We start from the raw sequence: 22934 nt of genomic DNA on the forward strand, positions 1-22934 counted from the left end.
CATTCACTGCATACCTGCCGGACACACCATAATTGGAATGCGAATAGAACACATATTATAAGGCTCAAAGCACACAAACGGCGGCCCTCGAACACGAAGTGCTAAGCTTACGCTATATGCTGAAAGAGTCGATACCTCCGTAAGAACTCGTCTACTGGAATGCTGCTTCAGTGCCTTGACAAATCTGCGCGGTGTCGTGAGCTTGCCTAGGGGCAAATGCTTCACTGCGAGGGTCTGCCCATCCGCGGCGTCTTCTCGGCTTCCCGAAATGACTTTGCCGAGCTCTATCACGACGTCACCACATGGTCTTGTGGCGGGCTTGCAGCCCAGCAGGTGTGAACGCTAAGGAGCCGGTTTCGTCTCGGCTGGCCTAGGGCACAACCCGGCGCAGGGGTTGGACAGGACTTCACCCGCTCCGTACTTGTCATGACGCGTGCAGCCAGGGCAAGCGACCTGAAACGGCGATGCGCTGGCACCTCCTGATCACTTCCAGCTCCACAACAGGAACAACGCCATGCGCATACTGCTGGGAACCCCGCCTGCCTTCGGACCGGCCCGCACCAACCCCCCGCTCCCCCACTCCCGTTCTGCTTCCCCTCACAGTGAGCGCAGCCGGGCCGCCGCCTTGAGCTCCGCCTGCACCTCCGCCGGCGCTGCCATGGCACCGGTAACCTTTGGAGCTCCCTGCTGGCGAGGAAGCGCTGGTGGAAGCGGCAGCACCGTCGCGGCCAGCAGCTGCCGCGGCGGCTCGGCTCGGCCTGCCGCCGCCCGCTGGACGGAGTTACACCTGGTCAGCCAGCATGCACCGCATGCAGCGCACCAGCAGCTGCCGCAACCTTCTACCGCTGACTTGGTCAATGCCGCTGACCCGCATCAGCAGCAACGGCAGGAGCAACCGGACCGGCAGCGGCAAAAGCATCAGCAACAGCAGGATTTCGAGTTCCCGCAGCGCAAACCCCCAACGATGGCCGGCGCTCCGCATCCGCACCCGCAGACGCTGCCCTACGGCCGCCGTTCGTTTGACACTGCGGTGTACTCCAGCCAGCAGCAGCTGCGCGCACGGGCCGGCGGCAGCAGCACCTGCGGCGCTTATCCCGCTGCAGCGGCCACGGGCGGCGCTTTCCCTGATTATACAGCTGCGCTTGAGGCCCGTCACACGTTCGCGCACGGAGCGGGGCGGCGGGAGGGCGCCGGCGACCGGGAGTGGGGGCAGGGCCACTCGCAGCAGCTGCGCGGCGGCACCAGCTGCCAGCTGCCCGAGGCGGTGGCGGCGCTGCTGCGTCAGCTAATGGACCTTGAGGCACCCGCCGCCGGCGCTGCCGCCGCCGGCGCCGGCGGCGGCGGCAATGTTTCCAATGGGAGCTCCGCTGCGTCCGACGCAGGCGGCGGCCTGTCGCGCGGCGGCCCTGCGGCGGCGAGCACGGGCAACTGCAGCTGCGGAACCGACATCAGCGCGGAAATGACATGTACCACCACCCCAACCACCACAAGTAGCAGCAGGGCCAACAGCGCCATGGTTGGCGTGTGCTCCGGCGTGTTGGGCAGCTGCGCCAGCGGCAGCAGCGGCGTCCTGAACACCGTGGAAGCGTTGTACCGCGGCCCTGCAACAAGCAGCAGCGGCACCGGCAGTGCGGCGGCGGACTCTTATCCCCAGGACGCCCCACCCGCCTGCCCGGTGTGCGCGCGGGCGGCCGGCGACGTGCCCACGGCAACCACCGCCACCACCACCACCGCCACCGCCATCGCCAACACCACTACGGGCATGTCGGCTGTGGCCACGTGCCCCACCTCCCACGCCTACCGCCTGTTTGGCCGCGCGGGGGATCAGGTGCTCCACCTGCGCCTGCCCGGCGCGTCGCCGGCGGTGCTCGCCGCGGCGGCGGCGCTGTCCGCAGAGAGCTGGCGCTGGGTGCAGGCGCGGCTGCCGCTTGGCGCGGAGGCTGCGCTGCCTGCGGCTGCTGCCGCCGCCGCTGCGTCAGGCTTCGCGCATCAGCAGCAGGGGCAGGGGCTGCAGCGGCGGCGGCAGCCGGCGCTGCTTGTGGCGACGACGCTGGCAGACGGCTGCGAGGAGGAGGGCGGCGGCGGCGGCGGCGGCGCGGGCATGGACGCCGCTGTGATGAGCTTTACCGCCGCCACCCTCGCCATGGACGCGCCGGAGACTGCACCAGTGGCGGCAATGTCGCCGTGGGCTCCGCCTCCGCTGACGCTGACGCTGGCGCGGCCGCCGCTGGCGGCGTTTCCGCTGAACGCGTCGGAGGAGGCGGGACCGGGCCCCAGCGTCGGTGTCGACGTCACCGCGTTCCACGTCTACGCCTCCGAGGACGGGCTGCAAGTCTTGCTGCTGCTTGTGGTGGAGCGCCCGCTGTTGATGCCGATGCGCGTGTCGCCTCGACGGCTGGAGCAGCCGCGGTCGGCGACCCTCCCCGTGCGGTCGGGCGCAGCGGCGGTGGTGGCAGGCACGGCGACCCGGTCGTGGGGCCGCCTGCGGCACCAGGTTGTGCCGGCGGTGCTGCGGCCCTCGGACGCGGGTATGACCACCGGCTCCGGCTCCTCCTCCTTCGCTTCTCTGGAGGCGGTCGGCGCGTCCGCCGCCGCGTCTGGCGGCGCGGCTGGCGGCGCGGCTGGAATGCGGCACCCTCTTCCTCTGCCGCCACCGCCACCGCTGCCGCTGCCGCCAGCCAGCCATGTGGGTTCTGTGCCGCCGCGCGGCCGCGTCCCGCTCAACAGCGGCGCTTGCACCGTGTGGGTGGAGGACGGGATTCGGCGCGTCCCGGCGGCAGCGGCCGCAGTGGCGTTGGTGGCCGCAGACCATTTGTCAGTAGGCGCCCCCGCCGCAGCCTGGGGCGCAGACCTGCTGGCAGCCCGCAGGACGGGCACGCTGGCACGCGTCGAAGCTGGGGCCGAGGTGGGGGAGCCGCCGGCGACTCCCATCGTGGGCGCTCCCCGCCACAGGCATCTGCCCGACAGCGCCGAGAAGGTGAGCGCGTGCCTCCATTTGCGCACCCGTACACAGGGCTGCATAAGCTGCGGGTCACAACTTGCTGGATCGCTTTCCTTGCTGCAACTTTGCCGACGCCATGCCAAACTCCATCCAGCTCCTCACCTGCTTGCCTGCCTGCACCCACTTGCATCACAGGACGACCTACGCGCAGCCCCTGCATGCTCGGGCCTCAAAACGGTCGCTTCAGACATCCAGCTGTCACGGCCGGCTCCTGGCACGCACGGCAGCTGGCAGCCGCCCGCCCCCGACTGTGAGGCGCACGTGCTCATGACGGTCACGGCCCCCAACTACCCAGTAGTAAGAACGTCGGACGTGGCAGCGGCGGCGTCCATGAAGCCGTCAGAGCAACAGGCAAAGGGGCTTCAGCAGCAGAGGGTTGAGCCGACGGAGGGCTCGCCCGGCGGCCCCAACACAGGGCGCGGCGCGCACAGCAGCGGCGGCCGTAAGCATCGCGCCGATAGCAGCCGCTCCGCCGCGTTCGCAGGAGCTGCCGTTACCCCTGCCGGCGTCGCCGCCACTGTCGCTGGCCCCTCGGCGCACAAAGGCAGTGACGGAGCAGGCACAAGCAGAGCTGTGGCGGAGGCCGTGACCGTCATTCCCTGGGCGGCCTTCGTGTCTGGCGATGTCGCATCCAGCGCGGCGCCGCACCTTCTGGCTGTGCCGCCCTCTCCCTTCTCCCCCCATCGCTCCACCTCCTCCTCCTCCTCTAGCTACAGCACCACAAGCCGTGGCAGCGCCGCTTCAGCCATCGCATCCGCATCGGCGGCGGTGGCTTCGCCATTCCTTCGCTCCTTCTCCTCGACGTCGCCGCCTGCGAGCGCCGCGCAGCTGCGCCGCCGCCACCGCGGGGAGCATCGGCCGCGGGAGCGGGCACCCGAGCAGGAGGGAGGCGAGGGCGAGCGCGAGCTGCGCACGCTCTACCCGACCCTCTTTCCCCCGTCCATGTCGCCGCCGGCGATGCCTTCCAGCGCCTTCACGTCTGAGGAACTCTTCATGCTGTCCATGCCCTCACACGCATCAGGCGCCCTCTCCAGCTTCAGCGGCCAGGGTCGCTTCAACAACAGCAGCAGCAGTGGCGGCGGCGACGGAGCTGCGCGCTTCTCAGCAGCCGCATTCGCAACGGCCGCTGATGCGGCGGTGGCGGCAGCGGCGGAGACGACCACCGGCTGGCTGCTTGCTGGTCAGCCGGTGTCCTTCCCCTATGCCGCGTCGCCCTCGTCGCCCTCCAGCTCCGCTTCGTCCTCCACCTCCTCCTCTTCGCCTTCTTCACCCCTGTCCTCGTCGGGCAGCAGCTCCGATGGGTACGAGCCGGAGTGTGGGGACGCGCCACAGGCGGCGGGGCACCGTGCGGCTGCGGCGGCACAGGCGGCGTCAGGCAGCGCCGTGCCGCCTCAGTCGCGCCAGCCAGTCAACGGCGAGGGCGCACGCCGCACCGGGGCGCCCGATGGCCATCGCCCAGCAACGGAGCTTGCGGTTGGTGCGCGGGCTATCCCGGGCGCTGGGATGGGGTCGCGGGCGGCCGCCCGTAACTCGCATCCCGATGGCGGTCTGCTCGCCGCAGCATCCCCTATCAGCCCGGCAGCCGGGGTCGGGCTGGGCGGTATGAGCGCTGATTCAGGAGGCGTGGGGCTGCTTGTATCCCCGGCAAGCCGCCGCGCGGCGGTCAATGCGGCGGATGCGGCGCGCATGGCCCGTGTGCGCGCTGGGTGGCGGGTCCGCGAGGCGGAGTGGAGTGAGCGCGAAGCCGCGTGGCGTGTGACCGAGTCGCGCTGGTGGCAGCAGGCCGGCGGTGGGGGCCTGTGGGGTTGAGACAGGTGGCATGCGGTGTGGGCGTGCACCTAAAGGTATATAAGCGTGATTGCAGCAGCTGCTTGATTGCGTTTGGTTGCGCGTATTTAACGCTTGAAGAGCTGCTATTGGTAAGAGCGTGCGCATATGTGCGCGAGGCAGTTCCCGGACTCAAGTGTGGATGGAAGACACAAATAGTTTGAAGAAAGCAATTTATGGGACCGGATGTCAATCATGAACGGTTGCAGCGGCTCACAATTCCTTGCTGGTTCGTGCAAGGCCACGGGACCTCGGGCCTAGTTTCAAGGGTTGATCTTGCGACGGTTTCACGCGCAGGGCAGCGTGTCCTTCCATGTCACTTTTGAGGTTGAATACCTTTAAGGAGCTATGCTTGCAGGCTTCAAGGCCCAGCACACTTGAAGCCTGCAGCTGTTTGCTGTGCACGCGCGGGTGTTGTGATGTTTAACCGGGTTGCAGTAGGTCGCGGTGTGTAGCTTAACTATTCGTGGCAGCGAGACAGTCGCTACCCAGTGAACTGCACGTGCTCGAGCGCAAGGGTCACTGTTATTGGCGACCTTGTTGGGGATGTTGAGTTGGCAGCGTGTGTTGCGGGCGACGAGTGACGAAGACTCGACATTCTTTGCTGCGGATCAAGCTTACGGGCTACATAGCCTCTCAGTAAGCTTGCATCCCTTTCGCCTGCAAAGTAATAAGTGTTGCGTGCACGCGGTGGCGGTGCTTTGCGAGCCCACTTGTTATGCCAAGAGGTGAGCACGCTGCCACAGCGTGTGGGTTGTGACATTTCCCGCATGGTCGGGGGTGTTTGACGCAAGCGTCTGGATTCCGGCGGTTGGCACGATAAAGGTCGCCTGGTGCGCTGTTGCTGCGGCTGTGGCTGTTGAGGTTTTAGTCGTTGTGAAGATGCGTGTGTTTGTTGAGGCCACGCGTAGATCTTTTGTTGGCGATAAGATTGGTTGCGTTCATGTGCGGGGCCAAGCGGCAGCAGAGTGCGGCCGGGGTATGCTGTGCGTACGGTACACTGCAGGGAGCGGAGGGAAGGCAGGCAAGGCCACGTGGAGGAGGAGAGCGCAAAAGCACCCTATGACACAAATCTGTCGTGCTGGCTGAGGCCGGCTGTGCACGGAGGGGGGGGGGGGGGGGGTAGAGGGCCCCGCAAACTCCGAGACCAGGAGAAGATGAAAGGGCGCGGACATGTAAGGGAAGTGGTGTAGGGCCCAGTACCACAAGTGGGAAGGTAGGGGAGGGGATGGGCGGGCTGTGTCAGGCGTGGGCGCCAGGAGCATGGATGCTAACTTACAAAGACGGGACAGTCCGACCACAGGGCCACTTATGATGCGTGGCGCAACCCTTTAAATGGTTGTGTCTGCCTGACGTGGCAGTGCCCAAGTTTTAGAGGTGAGGCGTCCACGGCTGGGCGTTTTTACAGTAGGCCCCCCTGGGCCATACACTGACACAATGAGTTAGTTGTTGACGCGCCACCCCTACGGCCAATTGTTCGTCATGAGGACGTGGGCTAGTAGAAGCGACAGCGGGTAAAGCAAGTTGGCTGACAGGCGGTGTTGCTGGTGACGAGGTTGACTTTACGGCGGATGCAAGAGCGTCCAGTGACCGGCACGGTGCCTCCTGCATTGGACCAGTCACCCGGAACCCCGGGGGCTCCCACCATGGCCTCGCGGGTTGTAAAGCAGTTTCGCGTTTACAGCATCTTTGGTAACAAAGCAACTGAGCAACTTGTGCCCTTGAGGTCACTGGTGAGAGGCGTAATGCGGACTTCCGCGGCCTATGACGCCAGCCCATGTCTGCCGGGCGCCTGCTCAGTCCTTTTCCACTGCGCTCTTCAGCCAGCCACAGCCGGGCTGCGGACACGTAACAAAGTAATTCTCCATGTTGTACGTTCGCTGGGCAGTGGCAGCATTGCAATCACGTCGTTCAACGGCAGCTTGACAGTTCCAATGTCACGCAAGGGAAGTCATGGCTTGAAACGAGAAACAGCTCATACATGCTCACACGGATGCCACCGCGGCACCAACCGTTGCGCACACACGTGCTGTTCGAGTCCAGTCAGTCCCTTCCCTTGCGCAAATCCCGCTTGATGAGATAGCATTCTCTGTACCGTACTTGGCAATTCGCCCAACTTCCCAGAGTCACCGACCCGTCACGCATACCGTATTCTTAGTATACCACAAATGCCCGAAATGCACACATACCCCCATACGTTCATGGATTTATGTACGACGTGCTGTGTACATGCATCCAGCAGCTTGTGCACTTTACACCGACTCCACATAGCACATGCACATTCCTTGCAACGTGCCGCAGCCGATGTCGTTCCAGGAGCCGTTGACCCACATGTTCAGACAGTCCTCACCCGGGCCCGCAGCGGCGTTGTCTGGCTGTGCACCTGCGTGCGTTGTTAAGATAGGGGAATGGGTTCAACACGGCTGTATGTGTGCATGTATGCGTGTTGGCGTGTGTTTCGAGGCAGCACACAACGACTGGGGCCTTTTGGTGTTGAACGCCAACAGATTGAGGCCTGGGCTGGTGATTATGACATGAGCCCAAAGCAACGCACATGCAGCAGGAGGGGTGGGTTTTGTTGCTCGCTCACCGTTGGCGCTTTTGTCACTGAAGATCCAAGGTGGCATGGAACCCAGAGGTAGGCCGTAATCAAATGGCGTGCCGTCATCCCACACCCACGTGCCTGCCGAGGTGTAAACTCACATGTCAGCAGGTTGCAAGGTGCAAGCAAGGTCGAGAGGCACGTGCCATTGTGATGCCTCCTGGAGGGGGCTTGCCACGCCCTGCTTACAACACGCACACACGCACACCGCTTCCGGGCTGTACATGTGGCTGGGCCTGCAGCCCGAGGCGCCTCCGGACTGCGCCGTCACCGGCCTGTTCTTCCGCCCCCTGACGCCCGACCAGCGCGGCTTCAAGGACTCTCCCCTGCGGACTTCCACGCACACCGCAACCCCAACCATCCGCACGTACCCTCCTCAGCCGCGTCCGAGCCTCCGGTCATCAGCAGCCACACGATGCCAGACCCGGCGTCGTACAGGCGCCGGCGCGTGGCGCGGAACAGCTGCGCAATGACGTCATTCTCCTCCGCGCTGTGGATGCTGAGCATGTGGCCGCCGCCCACCAGCCCGTTGCGGCATGTGGTATTGCATGACGTCAGCGGCATGCTGGCAGTACTGAAGTACTGGCGGCCGCGGTACAGCATGCTGTACAGGAAGGATTGCCTGAACGGGGTGGTGAAGTAGTATGCAAACTGTTCGGCGGTCGAGAGCAGGGGCGCGGTGGCAGGCACGACGCCGGTCACCGGCGTGGGGGTGTCGCCGGGAATGTAGGGGCGCCAGCACGCGCACATGCCGTCCCGTGTTTCGTTGACGTCGTTCCAGGATCCATCCGCGTACATGGCCTGCGCGCAGCAGCATTAACACCAAGGCACGGGGGCGGAAGTTACGGAAGAGCCTGACCCGCACGCATGCCCTTGGCCCTTAGCGTTGCAGACCGGGCCAGTCCCCAGCAAGCTCCCTTCCCTCCTCGCCCACAACCCCTCCGCCCGCCGACTTCTCACCACGCGGTTCTCTCCTGGGGTGGCGTCATTGGGTTCGCCCACGTCCCACGGCCAGTTGGAATAGCCGGCGGCCAGGCCGAACGAAGGCGCGGTACCGTCATCCCAGTACCAGGTGCCATTAGCTGCGTTGGGATGCAAGTGGAGGGGGTGGGGGCAGCACACGTCATGCGTTTTGTTGAGAATCATCACGGGAGCTACTGCCAGGGGGCTACACAGCTTGCATACCGTAGAACACATGCGGGCGCACAGCGTGTTGTCTTGCTCTTTCCATCCGCAGCACGCATGCATGGTAGCCCCCGGGGGTGGCCCCGGGGTGTTACTCGTTTGTAAGCAAGTCCACTACGGTCTACCGTCGATGCCAAAACCAACCCGTCGATGCCAAATAGCCTCCCTCCCCCCTCTGCCTGTGCTCCGCTAGTTTAGCTTGGTTTGGTTTCGTTTGGGCTGGTATTTACAACCCCCCTCCTAACGACTTCGTCTGCAGTCTTCGGTGCCTCCTGTACTGCTTTTCCAAGCATCTTTGCAACCCCCCCCCAACACACACAGATACATGACAGCCTACGAATGACAGCAACGCACCGCGACGGATGCCCCCAGTTATGAGGTAGGACGGGAAGCTGCCGCTGCCCGCAAAGATCTCTTCTCTGTAAAAAGCAAAAATCTGCTGAATCACGGAGTTGTCGGCCACATTGCGAATCGACAGCAAGTTGCCGCCGCTGCCGCCGAGCTCCTGCGTGCAAATGCTGCTGCAGCGGCTGTAGTTTGTTAGGCTTGGGCGGTAGACGAAGATGGAGCGGCCGTTGAAAAATCCCGCATTGGTGAAGCTACCTGCGGAATGGGATAAGACACGGGTTGAGTTGGGGCGATTCCGTGCGTCTCACTTATGGCACCGCGAGAGCTGACAAGCTTGGGTAGCACGTGGGCAGGGGTTCCGCTCTTGATAGAGAGGCAGCGGTGGACTCTTACCTTGGGGTGGTGGGGGCGGCGGTGGGGGGGGCGGCGGTGGGGGGCTAGTTGAGGGCGGGCGTGGCCTTGGCGGGGGTGATTGTGGCGGCGGCGGCCGAGGAGTTGGCTGCTGTGGGCTTGGGGCCGGCGGCGGCACTTGTGATGGCTGAGGTAAGACTGCACGGCAAAGTGTGGCAACATGCATAGTGTTAATGAACTCTACAGCCAAAGTCATGGTAGCAGGTATAAGCAACACTATCTCGACAGCAAGAATTCAACAACACCAAATGGACCTGGACGCGAGACTTACACGTGCATGTGGCACCAGTGAACACGGTGGTGTTCGGGCACCTGGTGCGATGTGTGTGTGTGTGTGTGTGGGGGGGGGGGGGTAGGGTTGCGTGTAACCAGTAATGTGTGGAAGCACTGATGGTATAAGATTCTGATGTGATGCCAGGGATGTAACAACAGCTGGAGCAGGAGCAGCGGCGCCAATGTCCTTGGCCCCAGTCATACTCACGTGCACGTGTACCCCTGAGCCGTGGCGTTGGTGTTGACACAGGTGCCAGGGCCGCACACGCCCGGCAGCAGTTCACAGGTGGTCTTTCGGGCCTCCTCAAGGCTCACAATGCTGAGCGAGTCTGCTCGCAGCGGGCCCGTCCTCACACATACCTCATAGCCCGCCTATACAAGCGATACAGGAAAGGACAACGAGTAATCACCTTGGGCACGTTCAGTGGCATGCAGCAGCACGTACACATCCGCCCCCCCCCTAGCTTGCCCCGACATTGTCATAACGTGTTCTTAATTCATATCAAGCTTGACCAAGCCCCTCACGCACCTGCAGTCTCACGCATTCCAAATCTGTATGAGAAGGAACACCCAGACAAGGTGTGTTGTCAATATTGGCACAATGGGAGGGCAAGTACACTTTGTCTCCTAGTTTCCCAGACAGCCCAATGGCGACCCTTCACATGCCAGCACGCCCAGCAAAACCCCAGCCATTTGCTATCCAACCTGGGTTGTAGGCAAGGAACGTGGAGATAGGCAGGTTGTATGTGACTGCGATGTCCTCGCACGATTGTCCAACTGCTACCCACTGACTCAGGATGCACGTAACAATGGTGTTGTTGATCACAAAGCCTCCAGTCGCGATGGGGTTGCCAAACACCTCATCAGCCAGCAGATGGCGACGACCCCTGGGCACTGTTGTTGTGGAGCTGGCTTGTGGCACCGACAGAACGCTGCTCCTTGGTGCAATGCACAGCCGGACGCCCCTTGCGACTATTGTTGACGCATTGGGGCAGATGTTGTTGTTTATTCTTGAAAGGTAGGCCAGATCTCCAGACACATACGACCGCGCCACCATTCCACAAGTGGTTGTACCGGCATTTGTTGTGTTGGGCAGCGGCCAATACCTTGGGCACTGCGGGGGCATGCGCACAGTGGCAAGCACCGCACTTCATTGCGTCAGGACACACCCGGCAACACACGTGGCTGCGGCAAAGGGCTCTGCATCAGGTTTGGATTGAGCCCTCCCGACATTGGAAACTCACCCCTGCGGCGATGGTGGTGGCGGGCGGCTGCACTGGTGCGGGCCCGCACATCAAGGGAATGCGGATCTCTGTGTTGTTCAGGGCTGGGTCCACAGACCCGGCAGCAGCTGAGGCCGAGCCGCGTGGGAAGATAGCGGGGTTGGCCCGGGCCAAGTCGCTGACCGTAACACCGTACCTGCAGGGTGAGGCGCGGGGGTGGGCCAGCAAGAATGAAGTAACAAGAAGCGGAGGGCTCACTAAGCATGCATCACCCCGCAGACTTGGCGTCCACACGCACCCGGCTGCAATGTCGGACAGGGATGCGTAGGTAGCAGGCGGCGGGCGCGGCCCACAAATGAACTCCAGCTTTGCCATCACCTGCAAACAATGGCGAAAATACCAAAACACAGTAAGTCTAACTATCCCGCGCAAAAGCTGCTGTCTTGACTCAGCTCCTTTCCAGTCCAATCCTCCCTTTGTCTGGCCCAACTCCTCACCGGCACATCTCCACTTGGCTCCTGGCCAGCTGTTGTGTGCACGTTGAGGCTGGTGATGACGGACCCCGGTGCGCACACATAGTATTCGGGCTGATTCAAAAACGCCTCCGAAAGCGTAAAGGCTGGGCTGTTGTCGGTGGCCCTGAGGAGGTTGGGTGCACCCAGCTGCACCCAGTACCGCTCATCGCTCTGCGCCTTGGCGGCGGCAGAGCAGCGTAGTGCAACGCCGCCCACGCCGGAGCCGTTGCTGTAAAGGGTTTCACAGGAAACAGGGGCGAGAGTGAGCGGCCACGGCGCTGATTATTAATAAGCTGGCATGTGCTTTAATTCCCCTGCCATTCCTACCGCACCTGCTTCCATCCCAGGTGGTTCCGTCCATTAGCTTCACCGCATCAAAGCCTGTTTGTGTGCCGACAAGTGCGCAAGACTGTCACAATATGCACAGCGCGCCAAGCGCTTCAACAACTGGACGTGTGGTATGTCTCCTGTGCACCAATGCCGAGCCCCGCGCACGCACCTTCAGGGCACAGGTAGTCAACTGTGAAGCGACCCGAGATGGTGTCATTCGCAGTTGCCCCAAAGCCGCCCGCCGTTCCAGCTGCGCTGCCGTCAGAGCAGCGCGCACCCAGCAGGTTGATGTCCACCTGGAGGGAATCGCGGTCACGGCATACCGTACCGTCCACAGAAAGCACAAGGGTCGGCCAGGAGTGCAAGCCTAGATAGACACAATGCACTCCTTTGCACGGCCCTAGATGGTATCGAGCCCTTTCCCCGGTTTCTGCCCAAGCGCCCGCTAGGTATACCGTACATAGACTGGTACCCACCCCATCGTTTGCCGCGAAGACCGATGTCATCAGGCTGTCATCACACGTCACGGTGGTGGTGGTCAGGACGTCTGAGTTATTACCAGTGCCGGCCGCGCCCGGCACCGCCGCGACCAGCAACCCACTACTGCCTGTGAAGTGAGGGAGGCGGAGACAACGGGACAGGTCAAATTGGGAGAGGCGTCACTCAAGAAGGCAAGCCAGCCACAAGCACAGCCCTGTGAGGTCAGGATACACACGTCAGGTCAGGCCGCCACCCACCTTGCATGACGTTGGGCTGCGGGTCATATGGTGCCGCGACTGTCGCGTTCGCAGCAGATGCGGCCGTTGCATTGGCACAGATCAGGCCTTCCACTGCAGACAGGGAGGTGTAGTCGGGTGCGTAGCGGAACCTGAAGGGCAGCGGGCTGCCGTACTTCCACTCCGCAGAGCCGTTGAAGAACAGGGACGAGGGCTGGAGAGCCAGCCGCCGGCCGCGCAGGCCCACGACCACCTGGCCGGGCGGGCATCCGCCGCCGCCGCCCACGCCACCGAGCACCTCCAGCCTCGCCTGGCGCTGGAAGTACACGAGGTGCTCCGCTGAACGGTAGGCTGGGAGCTGCAGCGACGGCACAGCCAGCTGCGCTGACTCGGTGCTGGTCGGCGGCCGCAGGGTCTGCGGCGCGCTCTCGTTGAACTGCAACAGCGCATCAGGCACGCCCGCCGGCGGCGCTGCTAGCACAGGACCGCAGCTGTCGCGAATCGCGGTCAGGAGCTGTGCCTCTGCCACGGAGAGCCCAGCGGTTTCGGCAGTGCCCGGTGTGAAAGCGCCCGCATCCGTGCGAGAGAACCGGTACCGCGCGATGGTGAGGGACGAAGAAGTGATGCCCGGTGCCCTGCGCGCCGCCAGAAGGCCAGCCGGGTAGGATGTCCACTCCTGCGACGCGGCGCACCTGCGCAGCGTAAACCGCCGGGGGCAGACGCGGATGGCACAGGAGTTGAGCGCTGGGATCGACTGCTTCCCTCAAGTGAACAGTGGCCAGTTACATGTCTGCTGCACAACAAACCATGTCCGTACCCAGGCGTACTCACCTCAGGAATAGCTCCAGTCGCTCATAAGGGGCCCGCCGCAGCCGTGACCGCGCCATGTCATACCCGCCGGGGCAGTCCGGCTCCTGCCAGTCCAGGATGCTATAACTACCGGTGGCGCTAGCGTTTGCCGCTGCTGTCGGCAGTAGCTGGTAGCCTCCACTGGTGCCGGTGCCGCGGCCGGTGGGGCGAACACTGCCATCGCTGCAAACCAGGTCCACCGACTGCAAGGAAGGCAAAAGGGGCGGGCAGCACTGCACAGGTTAGGTATCAGTCATGGCACGTGCAGCCGCAAAAAACAGTTTCCACGGGGAATGAAGCAGCTACCCGACATCGCCCCAAGGCAAGAGCCACTGATCGCTGCCCCACGCACTGCAACGCACCGTGAAGAAGCCGTTCCAGGCAGGGTCGGCTAGGTCGGCTGACACCGCCGCCTGCTCCAGAACGGAGTTGACAATGCGGTCACGCAGGTTGGCAAGCTGGTTGTAGAGAATGCTGCTCGCGGGATTGGACTGCTGGCCAGCCAGCGCCGCCAGCACACAGCTCTCTACCTCGGGCTGACCCGCCCAGGCCCGGCCACGGAAGCCAATCACGTGTGCGCCCGAGGGGCAGGTGGCGGTGAAACGCTCCTCCGTACCGCCGCGGTCTGCGTGCATGGGGCGGGCGGGGGCGCGGGCTTTACCGTACTGGAAGGGTCCAAGCCGCATCGACTTGCAACTTGATTGCCAAAGGGATAGGAGAGGAGTCCGCTCACCCGCAGGCGACTGGGATGGTGGCGGCGGTGGCGATGCCGCGGCTGGGGTGGTGGGCTGGCCGAGTTGGATGCGCGGCCGGCTGCCATCCGCATCATTACCCAGCAGCTGCAGCACTGCCCGTGTGCCGCACTCGAGATCCGGGACGGGCGGGCGCGGCGGGTTGACGGAGCAGGGCGGGACGAAGTAGCGCGTGTTGACCTCGATGATGGCATCGGGGTCAGCCTGTAGACATGCATAACGTCAAAGTGGTCATCGGCGATTTACATTTGGGGAAATAAACAGCTTAGGAATTATTATCGCTTCCTAATGGTCTGGTCAATGCAGGTAATGCGACGATGTACCTTGAAGTGGGTGTTGACGCGAATCAGGTCGTTGATCGCCACATCGTGTTTCGCTGCGAGCGTGGTTGCCGTGGCGTTTCCGCCACCGTCCGCAGGCACAACCACGTCCTCCGCCGCGCACCAGCCCTGGCGCAGCAGCTGACCACGCCGCTCAGGTGAAACTGCAGGGCGGCACGAGCACGACACAGATGGCATTCGGGGATAGGCTAGCACATTTGTGGCCACGGCACAATCAGAACAAGCTGTGCGCCAGGTTTCATCCCTGATAGCGGTCTGTGGCACACGCACCTGGCTTGAGAGTGGGGTAGGACAGGGAGTTGAGGATGCCGCACTTGTTCAGGCGGGCAGCCAGCTGCGAGCTGCCCTGGCGCACAATCTGCATGTACCCACCATCGCCCCAGCTCTCGCCCCAGGAGTTCCTGCACGCACAGATGGAGGAACGGCCATGTCCGTGGGACCAACACGGTATCAGCATCTCAAGGTAGGGCAAAATAAGTGGATGGAGTGATGGCCTGATGGGAGGGCTACGGCATGTGCCTGCTGGCGCTGGAGATCACCCACACGCATGGGACACCTGCGTCCACCCTCGCTCGGCACCTGATGATGAAGGTGTCGGGCGTGAAACCCACGATCACCACCGCGTGTGTGGATTTGGACGGGTCGGAGGAGCAGTTGCCATCGTACACCCGGCCCCGGCCCCAGTAGTCGAACCAGTCCTCGCTGGCATGCAGCAGCGCCACCACCGGCTGGTTGGCCAGGGCCTGTGTGCGCGGCAAGAAGGGATCACATGTGGAACGACCAAAGCGCCAGGGAGTGCGTAGCACGCGCAGGCACGAAAGGGGTCCAGAGAGGCCGGACACGTCCACCGGCCCATCAGTCTCTGACCTGGATGAGTGCGAACTCGGATGCTGGGATGGTCTCCCACGCCTCAATGCGCAGCCCGGTCGGCGAGTACCTCAGCGCAGTGCTGTTGAGATCCGTCCACAGCCGCTGGATTGTGGCCACAGGGCAGGTGCCGTTGGCGCTGGGCGCCCCGCTTACAGCGCCTGCATGTTTGGGCAGCGGCATTTGCCACCGAGTGTTGGGGAAGATTTCAAAACAGGGGACGTTGGGCAACACAAGGCCCGACGAAGCCGAGTGGATGTCCATGCAGTGATCTCAACCCCATCAGCAACCGTCGCACCTGTTGTCAGAGCCACGGCTTTGGCCCACTCCTCCTGGTACAGCAGACCGCGCATGGCTTGGATGTAGGTGTCCCCCACCCAGCCGCCCGCACAGCCGCCAGGCTTGCACTGCACCACCTGCTCCGGACCCAGCAGCGCGCGAGCGCCTCCCGCACCCAGCAGCGATGTCAGGTTGGTGTATGCGTGCTCCATCACCGCCAGGGCCTCAATGCAGGCCGCGGGCGCGTGCGCGTAGCAGCTGCCACACTGCAGCCATGCAGTGGTAACGCGGGGGCGCATGAAGTACAGGGAACATGAAAGACGGGTTAGATGACGGGTTGGCATGAACGCGACATCATAGAGGGCATGTGTCTTGCTCAGGCGTGCCAAGTCAGCCAGTAGTTGAGCCGGCGACATCTGTCTGCGCCGTGGCACGGTAGCACGGCCCCGGCCCAAGACACAGCAGCCACTGGCCCCAGGTCCTCCTGTCCTTCAGCTCCTTCCAGACTGCTTTGCTTGCTGTGCCCCTACCCATGCTGTTCCCACCCCGACCCACCTCGCCCTGGGTCGTGACGGGCGGCAGCACACCCGAGCTGCGCCAGTCCACAGTATCAGGCGGGACGACAGCAGAGTACCTGTGCGCAGGCACAGCAGCACTTACAAGGTAACTTGTGGGCTTGCCTTACTTGTGGGGTGCGGCAGGGAGCGGCAGACTGGGGCTTATGCTTCAGGTACGCGCGCTGTGTTGGGTCGAAGGAAGGGGCATTGTTCCAAAGCCCGAGTACTTGCTTGCCCAGACCCAAAACCTGACGCCAGCTCCCGAAGCGCAAAGTCCCTGACTTTGCTGAATGGCTTAATGCAGGCATGCAACCGACCGCCAGCCATGCCCCCCCCCCATCCGCAACATCCCGCACCTCCGGCTGGACGACTCGTCTTTGCGTACCAGCAGTGCGCTCGTCTCGGGCAGCACCAGACCTGTGTGTGCGCGTGTGTGGGTGTTCATTGTCAATCTCGTAGTGTAGGTGCTTGTGTTAGGGGTGTTGCATGTGTACAGAGTGATACTGCATGTCAGGAGTGCGCAATGCGTGAGATGTGAAACCGATGCCGCAAGCAAGGCAAGCGCCGCTAGCGCAGCGGACTGGCGCAGCGAGCTAGCTGCTCACCCGTTTGCTCCTGCCTTGGCGGCGGCAGAGGTGGCTGCGGCGGCGACGGCGGTGGCGGCGCAGGGCAGGCGCAGCACTGGGGGGGCGGGACGTCTCGAGGCGGCGGGGGTGGTGGAGGTGGCGGTGGAGGTGGAGGTGGAGGCGGCACTGCATATACAGCACAGGGACGACTGCCTTAACGGGGTAGAGACTGATTTTCCTTTCACGCCCAAACCCTGCCCGTCGCCCCAAACTGTGCGGACCCCAACTGCGGTCCCGCCACCACAGCACCCATTTATGTCAACAGAGCCAACGGCGGATGGATGCTGCCCACTTGCTAGGCCGCGCCGGAGAGCCCCCCCCCCCCGCACCCCACGCCTCCCCCACGCACCCTGCAGGTTGGCCTGGTACAAATCGAAGGCGGCGCCGCCGCCGCAGCGCTGCGTGGCGTCTCCTGGGCAGGGTGCATTACAGAAGGCGTAGTAGTAGGCCCCGCCGGCGATGTTGTCGACAAGCTGTGTGGCCAGGCTGTCATTGGAGGGGAAGCCCCAGCAGGTGCCGCCCTGCACAGCGTAGTACTCGGCGCCTGCGAGGGATGCGCGGGGAGGGCGCGGGAAAGGGGGAGGGCGTTAACCTTCCCTGGTCAGGAAAGGGGGGGGGCGGTTCATGCAGGCGATGGCACCGGTGATGATGGCAATGCATGCGCGGTGTTGCACGATGGTATGTGGTAAGGGTACATGCTTGGTGATCCGCAGGGCCGGATCTGGGCTGCTAACGCCAAAACCCAGGGCCACGCAGCGCCGCAGCCGTACCTAGGGCTCGTGCAGCCTGGGCGCAGAGGTCTGGGGTGGACGCGGTGTTGTCGTAGAGGAGTAGAGGGATGTCCAAAACCTCATCCACACAGCCCAGGAGGACATCCTGTGGGGATGCACGATGTATGGCGAACGAAGACACGCTTGGCAACATACATGCACCAGCAGACAGGACGCCGCAGGCGTCAGCAGCACTCACAGCAGGACCTGACCGCATGTCCCCTGCACGACCTCTCGCCAGTGCCCTCGCCCCTTCACAGGCCCACGCATGCCATGCCATGCCACGCCACGCCTCGCCACGCCACAGCTGCTGCAAGCGGGTACGGCAGAGCACACACACGCACCGGGAAGCGCCGCTGTGTGGCGGCCACCTCGTTGCCGTACACCTCGAGCTCCAACACCTGCAGCACCTGTTCACCACTTGTCGCGTTGTCGTGCCTGTTCTGGAACGTCACCCAGCGCCCCACCACCGGCGGGTCAAACACCAGGACCGACACGTTCTCCGACAGCGCCGCCGGCTGCTTCCACACCAGCGTGTTTCCGTACAAGCTGTCACTCGTGCTGGTCACGCTGGCATTGCCGACGCGAAGCTCCGAGTTCCGGGTTCGACCCAGGTATCCTGGCCGGTGGTAGATCCGCACGGATGTAATGCGGCTAACGTTGGTCAGGTCGATGGAAAGCCACGGCAGCGTGTCACCTGCCGCCGTGTGCAGCATCTTTGTCTCGTCGGTCGTGTCCCCATCCACCGCATAAAAGGGGTAGCAGCCCCCGACTTCGCAGAAGGTGTCAAGAACCGAGGAGGCGTAGGTGAGGGCGAAGCGGGCAAGGTTGGGAATTGCGGGTGGCGCAGGCGGCGGGGCCCCGGGCGGCTCCAGAGGTGGGGTCCCGGGCGGCTCCGGTGGTGAGCGCCCCGCGTTCGGTGGGCGGGGCGGCGGGGCCGGCGGACTCGCAGGCGGCGATGGTGGGAGGTCTGCGCCAGCAGAATACGCGAACATGCAAAACGTGTCATCACACACCAGTCCCGTCAACCCCACAGTGGCGCCCCACACGGCAACAGCGTGGAACCCACGGGCCTCCCGATGGCGTGGGACCCACAAGCCTCCCTACACATCTGCAGTGCTGCCGCCGCCTCACCGCATGCCACCACCACGTCTTCGGTGTTGTCGCAGTCGGTCTGGTACCAGGGGTCGTGGGTGCACTCGTCCAGGCGGGTGGCGTTGGCGCCGCAGAAAACGGTGTCCTGCTCAGCACGGCAGGGCGTGTGGGTGTGGGTGTGACTGCGTGTGATGCTGGAAGAGCGGGGGTAGAGGCAGGGAGCGAGGAGAGGGGTGCTGCGGTGGACGAGAAAGGACTGATGACCCACAGCGTGCTGCCGGTTACTTGACGGAAAGAGAGCGTGCACGCAAGCCCTTGCAGATACATGTGCATGCGCACATGCGCTTACACTGGCGCAAACACGTGCGCAAGTTTCAGCACTTCTTCGCCACATGCAGGCACGCGCACGCACCAGCAGGACTGGCCCCGGCGGGCCGTACGCGGTGGGTGTGGTGATGGTGCTCCAGGCGCCGCCAATAAAGCCCAGCTGCTCGCACACCACCTGCGCCGCCAGGTTGCCCTTTTTGTCCCAGTTGTCGTCACTGCGGGTCAGTGCAATAGATTGCCACGTTGGTGCATGGCGCAGGTAGGCATGCTACGTAGCACACCGGCACCCCTGCTAAGTAGGCATGCTACGTACACGTGGCCATGAACAAACAGCTGCATACCGCAGCCCCCGATCCCGCCTGTGCTTCGATCAGCGCCTTACTCAGACCTCGCAGACGGGCGTAACGCACACGGAAGCACCCGCGCCGCCGCCCCGCCACGACCTCACACACACGCACGCTGCCCCGACCAGCCGCACACGCACACTCACCACACCGTGCCCCAGACTCCCTGGTAGTAGACCTCTAGCCGCCCGCGCAGCGGCGCCTCCGGCCCCACCAGCCGCACATCGCCGTCCGCCGGGCCTGAGCAGGGATACAGCCGTGGTGTGGGAGGCGTGGGTGCAGGTGAGCACGGCAGTAGTCGCAATGGGGAGCTGTGACTAACCGCCGTGTGAGCCCAGCCCCATGAGCACTGGTCCCGCGGTGAGGCACGCCAATGATCATTGGAGTGTTCGGCGAACGCGCAACGCAAAAAATCATTTGGCCTCTGGCGACACGGCTAGCAGCCTAGCGCCCCCGTCACCGTCAACACGCCACCCACACGCCCGGCTGACCTCCCGGCGGCTCAAAACCGGCCCCAGGCGGCAGCGCCGGCTCATCGCCCATGGGGGGCGACTGAGCGGGGTCCACGCTGAGTGGCGGCGCTGCCTCTGTGCGCGGCGCCATGCACAGCAGCAGCGGCGGGCAAAAGAAGTGGTTTCAGTTAGCATGTTGGACTGGTCTATTTGATCCGCGCGCAGTCCCAGACGCAATGGGGCCAAGTAGTGCGCCATCAGCACCGTACCACCCAGCAACAACCCAGCCGCCAGCCCCCTGCCGCGCAGCGCGGCAGTGCCAACGGAGCTGCGACACGTGCGTGTGTGTGTGCGTGTGCGTGTGTGTGTGTGTGTGCGTGTGTGTGTGTGTGTGTGTGTTTGTGCTTGTGTGTGATAGGAAAGCACAATGCGTGTGTGCGCGCACACTTACGGGCTGGCCACCTGCTGGGTGGTGCAGGAGGCGGCGGCGACGGCGGGGCGGGCGGCCGGCCTGGGGCGTGCACGTGAAGTTTGGGGATGCAGTCCCGGCGGGATGCAGCAGAAGCATACTGTTAGGACATGTCCCAGTCCCAGCAGCCAGCGCAGCATTCTGGTAGGTAGGAGCACCCGGATGGTCACGGCTAAAGAGGTACGTAAGACCGTAAGGGGCGGCTCCATGCCATCTGCGGTGCAGCTGCAGCTGCTGCCGCGGCTGCTGAGCCCACATCCCACATCCCTCGTCGTACATACACACACACCTAGCTCCACGCCAGGGCTGCCGGGGCCGCCCCCTCTCCATCGCTCGCGGTCCAGCATGCCTCTCTAACCCTGACCCACACAGGCACACACCTATTCCTGCCCACCCGCCCATACCTGCCCACACGCTCCTGCCGCCCCCTCTCGACAACCACACTGCCTCCCTGTCACGCACAACCTCATGCTCACCGTCGCACAGTGCTGCGCCCAGGGACTTGCACTGCCCGGCCGAGTACTGCCGCAGCACGGCGGTGCACGCGGCCAGCGACATGACGCCGGGCGGGCAGCTCAGGTCCGTGAGGATCGTAGATTCCGGGCTGTTGAGGTTGGGGTAAGACCCGGGGCTGCCGTCGGTCCGCACGGCACGCCCCGACGGCATCCCCGCGCCCTGGCACGCAATCGCGGCGAATGTGTCCGACCAGCCTGGCAGGCAGACCGGCACGGTCAACGCGGTGGCGTTGGTGCGCGTGACGCGAGCCACCGCATAGCCCAGGCCGCCCGCTGTCCCGGAGCTGATATTGAAGGGGCGGAACAGCGCGGGCGTGGTGTTGGTCGCTGCGAAGAACTGCACCGCAACCAGCCGGATGCTGATGCCGGACACAAGCGTGGCGGTGGCGGGCGGGCTGGGCAGCGGCGGTGGCCGCGGCGGTGGCCGCCCGCCTGCACATGGATTCCGGTCAGAGGGGAATTGGTTAGGCGTGGGTGTTAATCGAGCTGTGTCAGTGCACGTTGAGTGCGTCGGTAGGGCACGCGGAGTCCGTCAGGCGGCAAGTTGCTGCTGACGCCGGCCGCCGACCCACCGGCTATTGTTCCATTACTGCCGAGGATTTGTTGTAATCGCCTGTCAGGCACATACGGGCGCAGTGAGCACTGTTGACGGAATGGGAATTCAACTCTACTCAAGCACAAATCGCATAGGATTGTGCTTTGATTTTATCGTGTCGCTATGTTGCAGTTCGTGTGTACACGACGCGAGCGTTGAGTACACAAAGTATATGCGAACTTGCCGGGTAAATGCTGGCCCAAAGTCACGGTTCGCCTCGGCGACGAGTGTAGATGACAATGCCAGCAAGCAAAGAAGCGACACAAGAAGTAAAAGCCTGTGCCTGGCATTTCGCTGTCCACCGACCGACATCCTTCCTTCCTGGCTCTCACACTCGCTAGCGGCGGCGATTCATAGTTGCTGTGTGGAATAACCTGTGCATCACAACACGGTATCAGTATGTGTGCTCAGAAAACATGCTTGTCGCCTGCAGAAATCCGAAAGTTGGCCAACCACTGTGAGTGCGTGCTACCTAGTAACGCTGGTAGGACCTTGTGTTCGGAGGTCAGTCGATTTTAACTACTTTCAGGTAGCTATACTTGTAACTGACACGGCCCAGTTGGCCACACTTAGTGGGGGCTTGGCGACGGATTTCACAGGGTGTGCGATGGGACAGTGTTAAGGCAGGTTGGTGAAGTCCCGCAGGGTTTCACAGGGTAGCGCGGTGTGTGCGCCTGGCCCACAGGCCCGTGTATGGGCCTGGCCCGGCTGGCGGGTGAGCGATCGATGTAGGCTTCATGACATCACATGAATATAAGCACTTGGAAGAGTTCTTGGCTCATAAGCTTTGGATATCAGCGTGCATGGATTGGTGCGATGGGACAGGGTTAGGCTTGGGGTAAGGTACGTAGGGGCAGGTTGATTGGCGCGGTAGGGCGCAGTCATCGGTCATCATTGGTGCGGGTTAGGCTTGGGGTATTAAGGTAGGGGCACGTTGGCGCAGCCCCGTAGTGTACAGCGTACTCGCAGACCCAAACAGCCCATTAATGACGTCAAGGGGGTGTCTGGTGAGGAAGTTCTGGGCCGCCAAAGTTGGGGGGTCGGCCCGCGTCCCTGGGGGTCCGTCGGGTTTCGGGAGCCCATCCTGGCGGATTTCGGGAAGCGCCCCACAAGCAGAACTAGGGGCCAAACGCAGCAGTACGAGGCTCATATGTGCACGTTATGACGTAATAAGCACAAACAAAGCGTGGGAGGGCTAAGTTGCGCGTCCGGACGTGGACATGTCGGGACATGTCTCCACATTCAACACATGGACACTGACACAGCTGGGCTCTGAAGCGCTGGTGCGCATGAGTTCACGTCTAACAAGGCTGCCGATGCACATTGTCCATTCGTCGCGCGTCAGAGAGTTGAGCGCGGGGTGGTCTGGGTCGAGGGGATTTCCATGGATAGGATCCCGCCTGTGACCGAAATCTCAGAACAGGACCGCTGATGGCACGGAGTGATAGTGCTCGTCAAGAGGAGTCGATTGACACCACTTTGGTATAAAATGGAGGGGTTTTAACCCCTGAACAACAAGGTTTTGTCCGTCGGGGGGGCGGTCGTCCCCTCAAGGGGGGGCCCGGGGGATTTCGGGGCATGGGCGGGGTCTGGCACTTTGTTTCCTACCCCCCCCCCCCCCCCTGGTGCTACAGTATTTAGTCGGCCACTCGGCCATGCCTAGCC

The 22934-nt window shown here is 63.4% G+C and overlaps 2 protein-coding genes across 2 annotated transcripts; one reads left to right on the plus strand and one right to left on the minus strand.

Annotated features, from left to right (window-relative positions):
- Window positions 1-46: 46 nt before the first annotated feature.
- Window positions 47-6498, plus strand: CHLRE_14g631050v5 (uncharacterized protein). The gene is made up of 3 exons (XM_043070401.1): window positions 47-333; window positions 604-2977; window positions 3137-6498. The coding sequence occupies exons 1-3, from the start codon at window positions 269-271 to the stop codon at window positions 4808-4810; spliced, it is 4113 nt and encodes a 1370-aa protein (XP_042917074.1). The 5' UTR covers window positions 47-268; the 3' UTR covers window positions 4811-6498.
- A 6-nt stretch (window positions 6499-6504) lies between these two features.
- On the minus strand, window positions 6505-22016 carry CHLRE_14g631100v5 (uncharacterized protein). The gene is made up of 40 exons (XM_043070402.1): window positions 21742-22016; window positions 21454-21643; window positions 21247-21287; window positions 20636-21106; window positions 20142-20201; window positions 19730-19825; window positions 19385-19478; window positions 18980-19109; window positions 18607-18712; window positions 17817-18442; window positions 17473-17578; window positions 17052-17246; window positions 16682-16828; window positions 16433-16493; window positions 16075-16153; window positions 15539-15785; window positions 15241-15401; window positions 14953-15116; window positions 14644-14774; window positions 14356-14516; window positions 14014-14236; window positions 13643-13905; window positions 13263-13483; window positions 12453-13123; window positions 12192-12322; window positions 11885-12011; window positions 11718-11766; window positions 11368-11614; window positions 11169-11248; window positions 10892-11066; window positions 10353-10761; window positions 10177-10199; window positions 9856-10019; window positions 9646-9686; window positions 9357-9512; window positions 8970-9218; window positions 8391-8512; window positions 7802-8231; window positions 7419-7511; window positions 6505-7211 (listed from the first exon to the last, which is right to left on the minus strand). The coding sequence occupies exons 2-40, from the start codon at window positions 21579-21581 to the stop codon at window positions 7081-7083; spliced, it is 7209 nt and encodes a 2402-aa protein (XP_042917075.1). The 5' UTR covers window positions 21582-21643; window positions 21742-22016; the 3' UTR covers window positions 6505-7080.
- Between the last annotated feature and the right edge of the window lie 918 nt (window positions 22017-22934).

The sequence above is a fragment of the Chlamydomonas reinhardtii genome, chromosome 14 (genome assembly GCF_000002595.2).
Source record: "Chlamydomonas reinhardtii strain CC-503 cw92 mt+ chromosome 14, whole genome shotgun sequence".
NCBI lineage: Eukaryota > Viridiplantae > Chlorophyta > Chlorophyceae > Chlamydomonadales > Chlamydomonadaceae > Chlamydomonas > Chlamydomonas reinhardtii.